We start from the raw sequence: 14413 nt of genomic DNA on the forward strand, positions 1-14413 counted from the left end.
AGGAGGGAACACAGATGCTGAGCCCAACCCTGGGCTGCGGGTGGCCCTCAATAGACACTTAGCATCCTCCAACAGAGAAGGCATGCACTCCAAATGCTTTGCACTTCCCTTCTGAGTGAAATGCGGAGGATAGTCTAAGGTGTGCACACTTAAGACATGAGGCGGCAAGCTTTGCTTCAATATGCTCTCTCTTGCTCGACGTTTGCCTGAAGCATGAAATACCTTTAAGACCACCCAGGATATTTCTGCTTTGAGGGATGTCTTTCCTGAACAACTGCTATTTCTCAAGCCTTCCCCAGGCTAACCTCTGCCCCACCAGAGAATGCCTGGCTCTGACCACTCTGCTTCATGGCAGAAGAGTTGCACAGCCTGGAAGGCAGCCCTGTTCTGGGTCTCTTCTGGAAGAATGGTTATCACTACCCTGGCCTTGAGGCTGCTGGATCTGGAAAGAGGAAGGCTCTCTGGAGACCTGGAATCCCACAACCTCCCCTGTAGTGTGCTCTCTCTCAGCCTGCATGCTGATTCATGCCTCTCTGTCCCTTTGAATGTAATATGTGGGGGGGGGGGGGGAAGGAAACTCTTTGGTCTATACCGACAAACCTACCACTTGGTAACACTGTCCTTTTTTCTTCATTAAATTTTTTAATGTTTTAATTGAAATAGAATTACATCATTCCCCCTCCCTTTCCCCCCTCTCAGAAACTCATCAAACCCCTTCCATGCTCCCCAATTCAAGCTGATAACTTAACTTCATTTGATTATTATTGTCACATGTATATATGTATATAGGTATATTATATATGTGTGTATGTGTATGTATGTATGTATGTATGTATGTATACATATAGACTGTTGGGTCCACTTTCACAGGATGTGTGCATGTAGTTTCCAGGCTGACCACTCTGCATAGGACAGCTACTTAGTGGTCTCATCCTCTTAGTGAGGCATGGTGGGAGAACTCGATAGCATTCCTGTTGTTATTACCTAAATGTGAAGTGTCACCAACAGGATCAGGCTTGGGAGTTTGATTGTCAGATGGTGGGCTTTTGGAGATAGAATGGTCCCTTGGTGAAATCCGGATCTGGTGATGCTACTGGGAGTTGGTTAAATGTAGATGGGGTCTAAGCAGATAAAGTAAATGACTGGGTGTATGTTTGGGGGACTACGGCTCATTCTGGTCCCCTCCTGAATCCCTTTCCTCTGGTTCCTGTGAATAGCCTATCTATTCCTCTACATGTGCCCTCTGACATGATGTTCTGTCTCACACAAACCCAGAAACATGGGTCTAAACAACCATGAGCCAAGCCCTCTGACTCCAAGAGCCAAAATAAATCTTTCTTTCTCCTGTTTCTGTTAGATAATTTGGTCACAACTTCACGAAAGCATTATATCCATCGTATTCCTGGTCCTGAGGGCAGCTAATAGTAGGAAAGCTATTCCTTATGACAGCTGAGAGACAAAGGTCTTCTTTCGGGCAAACCACAGCTTCACAGGAGGGAATTCTGAGGAGAATCCAAAGGACTGCGTCAGCAATAGAGGAGGCAGAAGGCAGGCATGACATGGCCACAGGTTCAACATTAGCCCCTCCACTCTGGTGAGAGAACGCGTTTTTGGATGTACGTGTTCAGCACTCTGAAATCATCCAGCTATCACAGTCTCCCTTTGGTCCTTGTCTATGCCTTCTTCAGAGTTTCACTTCATTATCAAGAGGCAGAGGCCACTTGCCACCCAATCAGACTGAGAAGAAAGGAAACTGACTGGGACTTTTACCAGGACTCTCCTGGCCTTGAAAGCCCTCCAAAGTATTGTGCATTTGTCTTATTTTGCAGAAGCCAACAAGTATGACAAATCTGTTGAATGTTTTATGATATGCCATGGAGGAGTCGAAGTCTGAAGTCATGGCAATCCGGTGAGGTTGTAACTGATATTGCTTTCGTTTTTCACACAAGATCACATAGCTCAAGGGTCAGAACCAAGCTATGAAACAGAAGGGACCCAAGTGACCCAGAAGCAAACAGCGTATCTACTCCCACAAATATGTAGTCCACAGGTCTTTGCTCACAGCCACCTCTGGCCTTCCTCCTTTCTGCTCTTGGGAACTTCTGCCGCTGGTGATTGGGAGGGTTACACTAAGCCTGTGAAAGGAACCCTTTTTCCTTGGCTCCATTTTGGTGCTAGCAGATGGCCTGGGAAGAAGCTCCTTTTTAAAGGTGTGAAGCCATTGGTACCTTTGACGTTAATAGTTGCTACTTAAGGCAACTCTAGATGTTCATGGTTTGGGGTTGGGTCACATCCCTAAATCGGTGTTATCTGGGTCTCCTCGGGGATCCTTGATAAGACATAGACCCATTATCCCAGTAAGGCATCCTTGGCCTGTCAAAAGTTGCTGGCTGAATATCGTGTTTTGAGGGGACTGAGCTAAAGGGAGAGAGGGAAAGAATCAAGGAATCCATGGCCCTAGAGATGGATGGGAAAGTAGCAAGAATGAATACCTTTTCCTAGAGGTCATCTCCAGGTTTGCCCCTCATCCCTACCACGCCTTCCCATGATGCCTCACTCCAATCAACATCCTGCTCCAGCATCACTTCAAACATGTTCCCAGTGCATGTAGCACCTGTGGCCTCACTCAGGGACCTCCATGACTATGGCATCAGGACCAAGGGGACACTGCTTCAGCCATGCCAATCACTATGTGTTTCTCAGGCATAAGAATATGTGACTTTCCAGAGATTGAGATGGCCTCTTGCAGCCCAGATGAAGCTAGAAATGCTGGAAGTTGGTCAATCTCCCTAGGACACAGAAGCCTGAGAGCTCTTTGCAAATTAGGACTGAATTTCTCTGTACTGTGGGTGATGAACACAATAACATGAATCAATGACATCAGCTGGAGCATGTAATATCTCAAGATGCCCAGGTTCATTCCCCTAACTAGGCTGCCTTGTCTGGCTCCAGTGGAAGAGGATGTGCCTAGCCCTGCAGGGACTTGATATGTCAAGTGGTGGTATACCCAGGGGGTGCTCTACCCTCTCAGAGGAGAAGGGGAAGGTGGAATCATGGGAGGGACTGTGTGATGGGGAGACAGGTGGGAGGCGGTGATAGGGATGTAAAGTGAATAAATAGATGGGGGGAAAAAGATGCCCAGGTTCCAAAAGAGGGGTTATTCTCCATGCCTCCTTTACCTGATAAGTCAGTATTTTCTGGGTTTGGCGCTCATTCCAATGACATGTCACAATCTCTGTAAATTTCCTTTTGTGGAGCAGAAAATCTTGAGTCCTTTCGTGGACTCAATATTTCATTCAAATACATCATCCCCAATAACTGATCTTTTACTTCAGCTTATCTAAGAGAACAGAAAATCCTCAGAAAACTTGGATATATGCAGTGCATATTTGTTGAATTATAGACAGGAAACTGTTTCTGTAGAGTATACGTTTAATGAGAACATACTGTTATATTTGGGCTATGTGGTATTCTTGCTGAATAGAAACCTTTACAAGAACACGCGCACATTTCTATCCAAACACCAAATGAAGTAGATTGCTTAAATGACCAATTTTGCACCAGAAAAAAAAAATATATATATATATATATATATATTATACAAAACAGGGCTTTATCCACAGTCATGAGTCCTCACTTTCTACACAGAACAACAATAAATTAAATCACATTATATGCAGACAGTTCTACTTACATTAGAATAGGAAGCTATATGTAGCTGGTGCAGCTTTGACTCTTCTACCAGATTCATGGTACGTTTTTATTGTTTTGTGGTCATATTTAAATTATCCATGAACAAAATGGCTCAAAAGACACAGGCTGAGGGACTGGCCTTCTGCCATGCTTAGCTCACAGCCCCTTGGTTTCAGCAATGCCCAGGGAAGAAGGCTCCGATTTTGGCCAATTGAGAGCACTTCCTTGCTGTCTTCTATGCTACACCATATTGAACACGTTCAGACACAGGCACTGAGTAATGAATGAGATAGTCCATCAAAAGCCATGGTTTCCTCTTTCTCTGGAGAAATAACTCTTTCTCTCCCCAATAATAAGTAGAGACTATGACAGCTTTATTCTAGAAAGTAAAAATGAACTCGGTATCCTATTATGATTCACACTTGGGGAAATGGACCTCCTGGTCCTGTGCATATAAATTTATGCCTTTAAATATGAATCAAAGAAATGGAACATGTTTTATTAACTCTGAGGTCTACTTGGTTCAAATCTCTCCACTAGGAATCGTATGATACCTGATAGACCAAAGAGTTTTTGTAACATATTTATTTTTACCTCTGAGAGTCAGCTCCCACTGAAATCCTTTTGATTACCTTTGAAGTGACTTAAAACAGAAACACCAGCATCAGCATTTGGGAAATGCTCTGCATTTGGGATGAATTAACATTAGTGGTTAATGCGATATTTGAACAACCTCCAACTCAGTGTCCTTTGGAGGAGTATTTTCATTCCATAGGCCTGCAGGAAACATCGGAAAAATCCATATGCTGAGAAAAAAGCCAGGTTCCTTCGCGTACATGAAAATCACAGATGTAAACTGTCCAAGGACATGCATGGTCAAGTTGCTGTCAGGCTTCTGAGTAGAAGCCAGCTACCTCCTCACAGCGGTGCGATTTTGTCTTTTTTCTCTGAGTAAATGAGGAGGCCTCCTCACAAGTTTCCACCTGCATGGGAAAGGTGCTAGCACACCCATAGAAATGTGATGGATAGCAGGTGGAGCTCTATGAAGAACAGTTGAGCCCGTGTCAGCTGCAAACTTCTTCTCTCTGTCACTTTGAGAGACATAAGCTCCTGGTTCTTCTCTCTGGGCATGTCCAGCACTTCTTGTGGAGACTGGCTTTTGAAGAAGGTCTAAACTGTTCATTATTCTGTTCTAAAGACCAACTGAAAAATAGACAGATCCCTCCAGTGCCTCTGGCTCGTTCTCCCTACTTCTATGCTGCCCCTAAAGCATCCTGTATTTCTAGACAGTTTCTGTTTTTTCCACTAAAGGAAAAATTCAGCTCATTACCAGCCTTCTTCTAAAGACCTGTAGGGTATAACTACACAAATAGGTAGTGGGCCAAAGTTCAATTGGCATTTGCCTTTGTAGTTGCACCTATTAGGGATCTGAGCTCTTTGTGTCTCAACAAACACAGACCCTAGTGTTTTCCAATTTATAAATGCTATTCTTTCATTCTCTTTTTTCGTGTGTGTGTGTGTGTGTGTGTGTGTGTGTGTGTGCGCGCGCGCACTTGTGACGCATCTAAAACACCTGCACGAGTAGCTCTGTTTCAAGAAAGCAATGGCATCACTAGAAACAGCTTCTGAAACCACTCTCTGAGATACACAAGGCCTCCCTTTCCACGTCCCACTGCATGTCTTAGACCCTGACAATCAGTCCCAACTAGAAGAAAAGAGGTAAGTTAGGGACACAGAAGGTAGATGTGCCAGGAGCAAAGGCACAGGATGCCTGTAAGCAAGGGGAAGTGACTTGGCATTCCAAAGCTTTTCATTCAAGAGAAAAAGGAAGTGGGGGTGGGGCATCTGTTCTCATTCCATAGGATTCTCCCTCTCCTCCATGAATTCTGAAATGTAAACAACTATTTCAAGACATGTGGAATTCTGTCTGTGGTTCAGGAAAAGACACGCCAATGGCTCTTCAAAACAATACATGTTGACGGATTCCGTGTGAAACCTCTGTTTGTGTTGGGAACAGATATGACTCTACCCAGAAAGTTTTGTTTCTGAGTTCAGCTTCTCTCCCAGATCTAAGACAATAATATTGGCTATAAAACTTGTGTTTATTTCCATCACCATAAGTATACGCTTAGTTTAGCTTGTGTATGAACTTATATTTGACAAGATATAAAAAACACTAATGAAATGCCCCCCCTTTGAAACCTTGATCATTGGACTTAAGAGTAAAAATTTATAGAATGGCTTAAGAACTAAAGTTCCATTTTGTTAATTATATAATAGATGACTACTGGCAGATTATGAATGACTAATTGTCAAAGTTGTTGCTTAGCAGTTAAGAATTTAAGTTCTACAATACAATACCAAGAGTTTTTAACCCAGAGCCACCATGGAACAGACATCTATACTGTCAGCAAAGGTTTCCCAACTTGGTGGTGTTTTTAAAACTTAATGACATTTTGGCTACTCATATAATGATTTATTTTTTTCTGAGACAAGGTCTAACTGTGTAACTACAGCTGATCTGAAACTCACTATGGAGACCATCCTGGCCCTAAACTCACTGATATCCTCCTGCTTCTGCCTCCCAAGTGCTGGAATTGAAGACATGGGCCACCTTGTCTAGCCATGTAAAGACATTCAAGAAAGACAAACTATACAGCAGGCATGTAAATGAGCAATCAACCTTAATAATATTAATAATAATATAATAATATAATAAGAATTGCTTTAAAATTGTAGGAAATGACTCCAGGGACTTCACGATTCACCCTGCCTATTTATTTTTTAAACATCTAATCTATTCTTTAACATCTAATCTGGGGATCCACTATTAACCTTGGAACAATTCCTCTAGCTGGAGCAGAAATAAAAAATACTGTTGTAACTATGCTGACATTCAAGGGGAAACTATACAAATTCAAGAAAGGATTAGACATATTCATACCCAAAGAATATAGCCAGGTAGAGAACTTTTCCCACTGTCACCCTCCTGCAATTAACACACAGGTTCAAAAAAAAAAAACATTAAAAAATGAGTATCTCTGAAACACAGGGAAAACATCATTGAAAATGTAAGAGAGAAACAAGCAGCCCTCTGGTTCTGAGAACTGGGGTGGATGCAGTCTGCCCATCTGTCTTCATTATGTGAGTCCCTGACCATCAGCTGCAGCCTTCCTGAGTTGTGCTCCACAAACGCGCCTCCTGGATTAGCATTTTAAAGTTTGCCTTTCTGGCCTACTTTTTTTTTTTAAGTCAGCACTTTTCCCTCAATATCCCACAGGCAGAACCACGACATACCTCCTACCACACCCCCTTCAGTTGTTCAGAAGCTAATTCATTTTATCATGCGGTTTGCATCCCGTTTCCTGAGCCCCACACAGGTGCAGCCCATTCACTTTGACTCCACTGAGAGAATGAGGTGTGGTCCACTCCTTCCCTGGGAAGCCAGCTTCCAGAGCTTGCTAAGCTTGCTTGGACTCCTCCACAGTTAACCTGGATGGATAGGACCTCCAAGAAATTATTTAATTTCCCCCCTTTAAGCTGGGTTTCAGATGCTCAGAATGTTACCAAGAAAGGCAAAATTACAAGACGGTACCCTTGTTCTCTCCTCAAATGATAAAGTCGGAACCAGAATTGAAACCTCTGCACCCAGGATTGAGTGCAAAGAGGATACCCAGCAAAGGCTGGCTCAGTCTTAGCCACGATGCCCTTGTCTGTCCTAGCTCACTGTCCAAGCTATGCATCATTTGTGGTGGCTGCAAAACTCTATAAGGTTAAAGGGACACAGCAGATATCAACATTCCCTTTTTAAATTAAAATCATCACCTCAAATTTTGATAAATTGCATGCAGTTTTTTTTTAAACGTATCACCACTGTGTCTTGCTGTCAAATTCTCACTGTCTGCTTATTCTTGAGGGAAAGGGGTTGTGTTTCTTTATAGACTCCACTTAAGTCTACTGGTTTTGAAGGGCATCATTTGACCATAGTTAGAAAGAATGTAGCCCTCCAATAACATCCATTTAAAACAGTTGAAAATGAACAACGGCTTAACATCAACGTATTCCTTCAGAGTTTGTAAGCTGAACAGACTTCTGTACATCTTCAGCCAGACTAGCAGTTAGACTAGAGACAGCCAAGGGACAGAGGACAGCAGAGAAAACGAGAACCGTTCCTCCCTCTCCACAGATTTGTCACACACCTCCTCCGTGCTCTTAAAATATAAGTGAAATTTAATCTTCAAAATGAAAAAATAGACACATTTCTAATACCAAAATATAAGATTAAAATACTTAAAAATAAAATGTTAGTGTGAAGTAGGACTTTTTTTACATCGTATAAGAAGCATTTTAGACTCAATTTTCTTATATAAATCCTCCTTGCTCACTAATATTTACAGTTTTCCAGAGTAGCTCTGATGAGACACTAAAAGAGACAGGGAGGATCCTTTCTTGAGATATGAATTCAGACCTGAATGTGGACGTTGGACGCAGCCTTCATCAACCACAAACCTGTCCCCCAGTTCCAGAGAGAGGGGCACTGCATTCCCAGCCTGGAGATTTCTTTCATTCCATTGTCCTCTTATTGGGTGTTAAATTCTTTCCAAGAATATTCTCCTTGTAAAAATTGTTTTATCCTAGCTACGAAACATTTCATTTCAGAAAAGCCACATTTTTCTATCCTCGTGTGAACTGCCCCCAAAGCAATCAAGATATGGACGCAGCAGACTTTCAAGACATAAATCTCCTCTGATGCCCCTCCAGCAGCCAGAACACTTAACAGCATTGCGTTGTTTCATTATATTAGTTTGCCATGAGATGAGAGGCCAGAAGGCAGATAGTGATTAACAATCATTCCTGAGCTTCTAAAGAAAATGTAAAATGAAATGACTACTGCTTAAAAGAATGACTTCTCCGAGAACGCCCTTTCTGCTCCGTTGATGTCTGTCCTTCCATCTATCTCTTTAAGGAATCTCAAGTAGACGAAGCGAGAGGGGCATCTCTTTTAAGCCACCGAAAAATGTGATCTGATGGAATCTTCTCGCAGCTCTCGATGCTTCCCGATGTTGCTTTCCTCTTGCTGATTTCGCCTCTCAATGGTTATTCTGTATTTCTTCCTGGGTAAAAGCAAAACAAATGTAATAATAAAACCTCACTCGGCTGTAAAACACCATGGTTCCTCTTACAAAGAGTGCCCTCCAGGGACATCTGGGTTAGGTTTGATAAATGACAAGTGACACAAATATGAAACCCTGTTCTGAGATTAAAGTCGTGTACCCCCAAGGCATCGTGTCCTTATTCAGGGAGAAAAATTGGCATGCTTTCTGAAATGCCACAGAACAAGCCTTCCCCTTCTTCCCTGGGAGTCTTATCTATTCTGCCCCAGAAGCTCTGCTTGACTCCCAGGATGTGCCCCCAGATAAAGATCAGACCAAATGTACTGTGACCAAAGGAACAGGAACACGATTGTTCCCACAAAGAGCCACATACACCCAGACTTACATCTCCAATGCAAAAGTGAAGAAATATTACAAATAAACCATGATGATTTACAATGCCCCATGAATTCAACCACTGAAGATTACCAAAGGACGGGCCACTGTCGCTGCAGCAAACGACTAGAACCTTGAACACATGCGCATAATTAAAAGTTTATGAGATTTAAGCCACAACAATGGCAGCTAAACATGTGACTTCTCCAAACACAGAACCCACTGCAGCCCGGATTCACAGACCACTGGAGCTCCTTCCAGCCTTTCAAGTGAGCATGAGCACTTGTTTCTAAACCGAAGAAAGACTGCGGATAGAAAGTTCATTCTTTGTCCACATTTTTGTATTTGATACAAAGACTCTTCATGTTTGTAATTTGATAGGTAGATGTTCGTAATTCTCATAAATGGATCAATGATCCCGAGATCCCAGCCACTTTCTAGCAAGTAACATAGGAATCAAGGGCTCACTGCCTACCAAACCCAAGATGGAGTCAGAGAACAGTTTTGGTAATTTAACCACCATCCTTCTTGTTTAAAAGAAGGGTGTGGGCAAATCACAGGGAACATTATTGCAAAGACAGGGGACAAAGGCAAAAGAAGCAGGGTGAACTTTAACTCCATAAATGGGCCATACCTGAAAAAGTAGAAGGCCATTAGCAAGCCAGCACCTAGTAGGGCCCCCACAACGATTCCTGTCACTGCAGATTCTTCTAGGCCACCTGCTTGAAAAAGAAACATCAATAATCAGAGTTCATTTTGAGAAATAAGTTAAAATACTTTGACTTTTGTTTATCTCCCAGTTGAAACTAATTTGCCTTTCTTTGTAACATATGTATAATATATTGTAACATATTGTATATTATTTACATATAATATTTATGTACTATATATAGTATTATATGTAACCTATAATGTAAAATATATATGTATAATGCTCTGAGGAAAGGTTTCCAGAAAACACTAGATAAATGCACCGTGACTCGAGAGTGAACAGAGCAAGGTCAAAACAAGTTCAAAGTCGGACCTGGGACAAACACCAGTCACCCTAGCACTTGGGAATATGAGGCAGAAGGCGCTTAAGCTTGAGGCCAGTCTGAACCACATAGCATAATCTGTGACAGGAAAGGAGAATGGAGAGAACAGAGGGGAAGGAAGAAAAGAAGGTTAGAGAGAATAATAGACAGAGAAAGAGACAGATTCAAGATGGATCTGATGAAAGCTGCAAACTGAAGATCTCACACACATCCATCCTGGTTTTGAGTTTAAAGGCGAAGATGCGTGAATGGACAAAGGCACTGGCCCAGAGCTTCTGTCTCTCCAGGTGGGTGGTGACACTTCAAAGTGCTAGAAAGTTCCGGGAGATTGCACTGGGTCAGTATTCTGTTTTTAGATGTTCTCTCACCAAAGTCAGAGTTCCAATCCAAACTGTCCTATATAGCTTTGTGAAAATGTGAACCCCTGTTTGAGTTAAATCTTTCTCGGTAGGATCACCGTTCTCAAAAAACTCAACAGCTACTTTCCTTGCAGGGTTTCAAATAAAGCCTGTGGTGCATGGACATTTTGGCTGCCCAGATCAAAGCTGGGGAAACCCCCTTTACATGCTGGAAATGTGAGACTTGGTGAGTTGAGGGGAGTCTCCTAGGGTCCCCAAACTGGCAAGCAGGAGTGTGAGATTTGGAATACAGACTGGGCGATTATGAGGTCAACACACTTTCTCCTTCATCCTTTCTCATAATTATCACATGGATATAAATTCCTCATCATTCAAAGATGGTCCTGACCTAGCAAACACAGAAGTGGATGCTCACAGTCAGCTATTGGATGGAGCACAGGGCCCCCAATGGAGGAGCTAGAGAAAGTATCCAAGGACCTAAAGAGATCTGCAACCCTGTAGGTGCAACATTATGAACTAACCAGTACCCCGGAGCTCTTGACTCTAGCTGCATATGTATCAAAACATGGCCTAGTCGGCCATCACTGGAAAGAGAGGCCCATTGGACAGGCAAACTTTATATACCCCAGTACAGGGGAACAACAGGGCCAAAAAATGGGAATGGGTGGGGAGAGGAGTGGGGGGGGGAGGGTGTGGGGGAATTTTGGGATAGCATTGGAAATGTAATTGAGAAAAATACGCAATAAAAAAAAAACAAAGATGGTCCTGAGACATAATGATCGTTCATATAGTCACCTAAAATCACTAACTGCCCTGCAAGATTGACATCACTTGTTCTTACTCATATTACAAAGCCCCTCAAAGACAATCATCTCCGAAACCGTCTCCCTTTGCTGTGCTATTCATAAGAAGACACACTTGCTTCTCTATTTGAACCCAGAAACTGACCGTTAATAATATATTCAATAGTTATTAAATTAATTAAATACTTTGCAAGCTGTCAAGCATTTAATGGCATTGAGTGCCCCATTTGGAGGATTTGGGGATTTGGAGGTCAACTGTGAACTTTGAAATCAATAATGAAACTTCTTACAAGAGATGAACAAGAGACAGCTGATAACATTTTTATTTTTCCTAAAAGTGGAAACCTCTGATAACTAAGAGACTAGAGTGAGAGATATAAATCCAGGCAGAATACCCTACCATTTGGAAGAAAAGGATAAAGGAAAGGAATGTGGAAGCTTCCGGTAAAGGAGGAGGGTCAGCCATTTGTGAGTTGTTTCCATGGTTTTGAAGACATCGGAAAAATGCATGGGACTTTCAGAACATGAGTTCTTGAGAGAAACATGTTCCAGACTCATGTGATCCTGGGACGGGAGAAGGAGGACAGTAAATTAAGTCTCTGAACTTACATGATTTGCAAGGAGAGCTGTTGGTATGCTCCACGATTCTGGTCTCATCTAGTCTCAGTTTCAAAGGGCCCCAAGGATATTTGACATTCGATCGCATTTGGAACCGGCCTTCTTTCCCAAAGTAATCACCAATGACCTACAGAAAGGCAAAAGTCAGACGGACAGACAGAAGGTCAGGCCAAAGGTACCTCTTCCCAAAGGAGGCACCACGCTCACAGCCTCGCAGGCATTCTCCAAAACGCATGCCCTGGTCTCTGCACATCACCACCTTCAGGAACTGACAGCAAGAGCTTTAGAAAAGCATGGGAAATGGGGGGAGTGCACACTGTGACTGCCTCAGCGGCTCCTCCTGGCAGGGAAAAAAGCCAAGTCATGTAGGCTTAGAAAGGTGATGGACCATCTAGAGACTGCCATATCCGGGGATCCATCCCATAATCAGCTTCCAAACGCTGACACCATTGCATACGCTAGCAAGATTTTGCTGAAAGGATCCTGATATAGCTGTCTCTTGTGAGACTATGCCGGGGCCTAGTAAACACAGAAGTGGATGCTCACAGTCAGCTATTGGATGGATCACAGGGCCCCCAATGGAGGAGCTAGAGAAAGTACCCAAGGAGCTGGGGGGATCAGCAACCCTATAGGTGGAACAACATTATGAACTAACCAGTACCCCCAGAGCTCGTGTCTCTAGCTGCATATGTATCAGAAGATGGCCTAGTCGACCATCAGTGGAAAGAGAGGCCCATTGGTTGTGCAAACTTTATATGCCTCAGTACAGAGGAACACTAGGGAGTGGGTGGGTGGGGGAGCATGTGGGGGACTTTTGGGATAGCATTGGAAATGTAAATGAAATAAATACCTAATTTTTTTAAAAAAGGTGTGGACACAACAGACAGTGCCACCTGAGGGCCATCTGGAGGTCACAGCCTACCAATGCTGACAATATCTATTTATCAGGTGCTACTGCATAGTGGGAAGGGTGGGTTGTTTGTTTGTTTGTTTGTTCGATTGATTTCCCTACAAAACAATAATCTATAAATTTACAGGTTTTTCCCTTGCTCATTCCATAGAGCCTTATCCGGCCTTCTACCACAGAGCAGTCTACACTGTCAGCCATGTGTTAGGTCCATTTCCCTTAAGAATATGAGACAGAGCCAGTGCCACTACATACATGCTCAAGTGAAGTATGCGACAGGTGCACAGCCCACATTCCTCAGTTAGATTAATATAAATCTAAATATTTAGAGTAACAGCAAGATAACTTAGGAGATAAAGGCCTTTGCCTTACGACCTAAATTTAATCCCCAGGGCCCACATGTTGGAATGAGATAACTGACTCCTACAAATCTTTGTCTGACAGAAAGAGAGAGAGATACATACATTCATACACACACACACACACACACACACACACACACACACACACACATATATATATATATATATATATATATATATATATATAAATGCAATTTTCAAAAATTTGGAGTGCAATTGAGGAACTCTCTGAGCCTCCTTTGGTTAGTGCCGTTTCTTTAGAGGTCACATTCATCTCTGATAAACTCATTTCTTGTGCTCTGCAATTTTCAGCCTGAACTCTGTTTTGGCTGTCACCTTAGACCCCTGAGAAATCATCACTCATTCATTATGTAATTGCAGGGTCCCGCTCCAGCTACATGATCAGCCACACGGACTGAGCTGGCAGTGCCTTCTCACCCACAGTTTCTAAGAACTCTCCTCTTTTGTTTGGGCGCAAACTTGTGGCTCCTAGTTGGCCTGTGACATTTCTCCTCCTTCCTGACTGAGCCACAGCAGGCCCTCATAGGCTATATCTGGTCATGGTCAAAACCATCCTAGGTCATCCTGAAACACAGCATTTAGTGCTATGTGCTAAGCAAATCCCAAGTGCTCTGCAACCTCACAGTGAGATGAGATGGGTTATCACTTCCCAGCTTCTCCAGAGACAAGCTGGACTGCAGATGAGACCCGGAACTGGCGGGGGGGGGGGGGGGGGGGGATATGAAATCATTGAGTGAACATAGCGAGAAGACTCCTATTCCATCATCAAAGGCTAGGCACACCCCTAAGGAGAGGAAAGCAGCAAGCCCCTCATGCCTCTGTCCCCAAAGGTGACAAGAGAAATGACCTTCCAAGGAAACAGGACAATCATTGTTACCTGCCGAATAATACATTTTTTTCAATGAAAACACTGGATATTTATTTAATGCTTATTTCTTTCTCTATATCTGTCAATTAGAGGTCATGTGTGTTACTCTTCTATATCTCATTGTGTGTGGTTCTAGAGATGTCACAAGACCAGTGAGGAAAATATTACAATTCCCATGTTAAAGAAATTGAAGCAGGGGCTTAGTGGTTAAGAGCACTGACTGCTCTACCAGAGGTCCTGAGTTCAATTCCCAGCAACC

At 42.9% G+C, this 14413-nt stretch overlaps 1 protein-coding gene across 8 annotated transcripts in view; it reads right to left on the bottom strand.

Moving 5' to 3' along the window:
* Positions 1 to 3414: 3414 nt before the first annotated feature.
* Positions 3415 to 14413, bottom strand: part of Npr3 (natriuretic peptide receptor 3) — a 67942-nt gene continuing 56943 nt past the window's right edge. For 5 of the 8 annotated variants that reach the window (XM_006520028.2, XM_030248376.1, NM_008728.2 and 2 more), the window contains exons 6-8: positions 11988 to 12123; positions 9817 to 9904; positions 3415 to 8807 (exon numbers count right to left, since the gene is read on the bottom strand). In XM_006520028.2, coding sequence (XP_006520091.1) covers positions 8696 to 8807; positions 9817 to 9904; positions 11988 to 12123 — 336 coding nt within the window. In that variant the 3' untranslated portion in view covers positions 3415 to 8695. The remainder of the gene's footprint in view (positions 8808 to 9816; positions 9905 to 11987; positions 12124 to 14413) is intronic. The other 3 variants (NM_001286395.1, NM_001039181.1, XM_030248377.1) reach the window with 2 other exon arrangements.

This window comes from Mus musculus, chromosome 15 (genome assembly GCF_000001635.26).
Source record: "Mus musculus strain C57BL/6J chromosome 15, GRCm38.p6 C57BL/6J".
Classification (NCBI taxonomy): domain Eukaryota; kingdom Metazoa; phylum Chordata; class Mammalia; order Rodentia; family Muridae; genus Mus; species Mus musculus.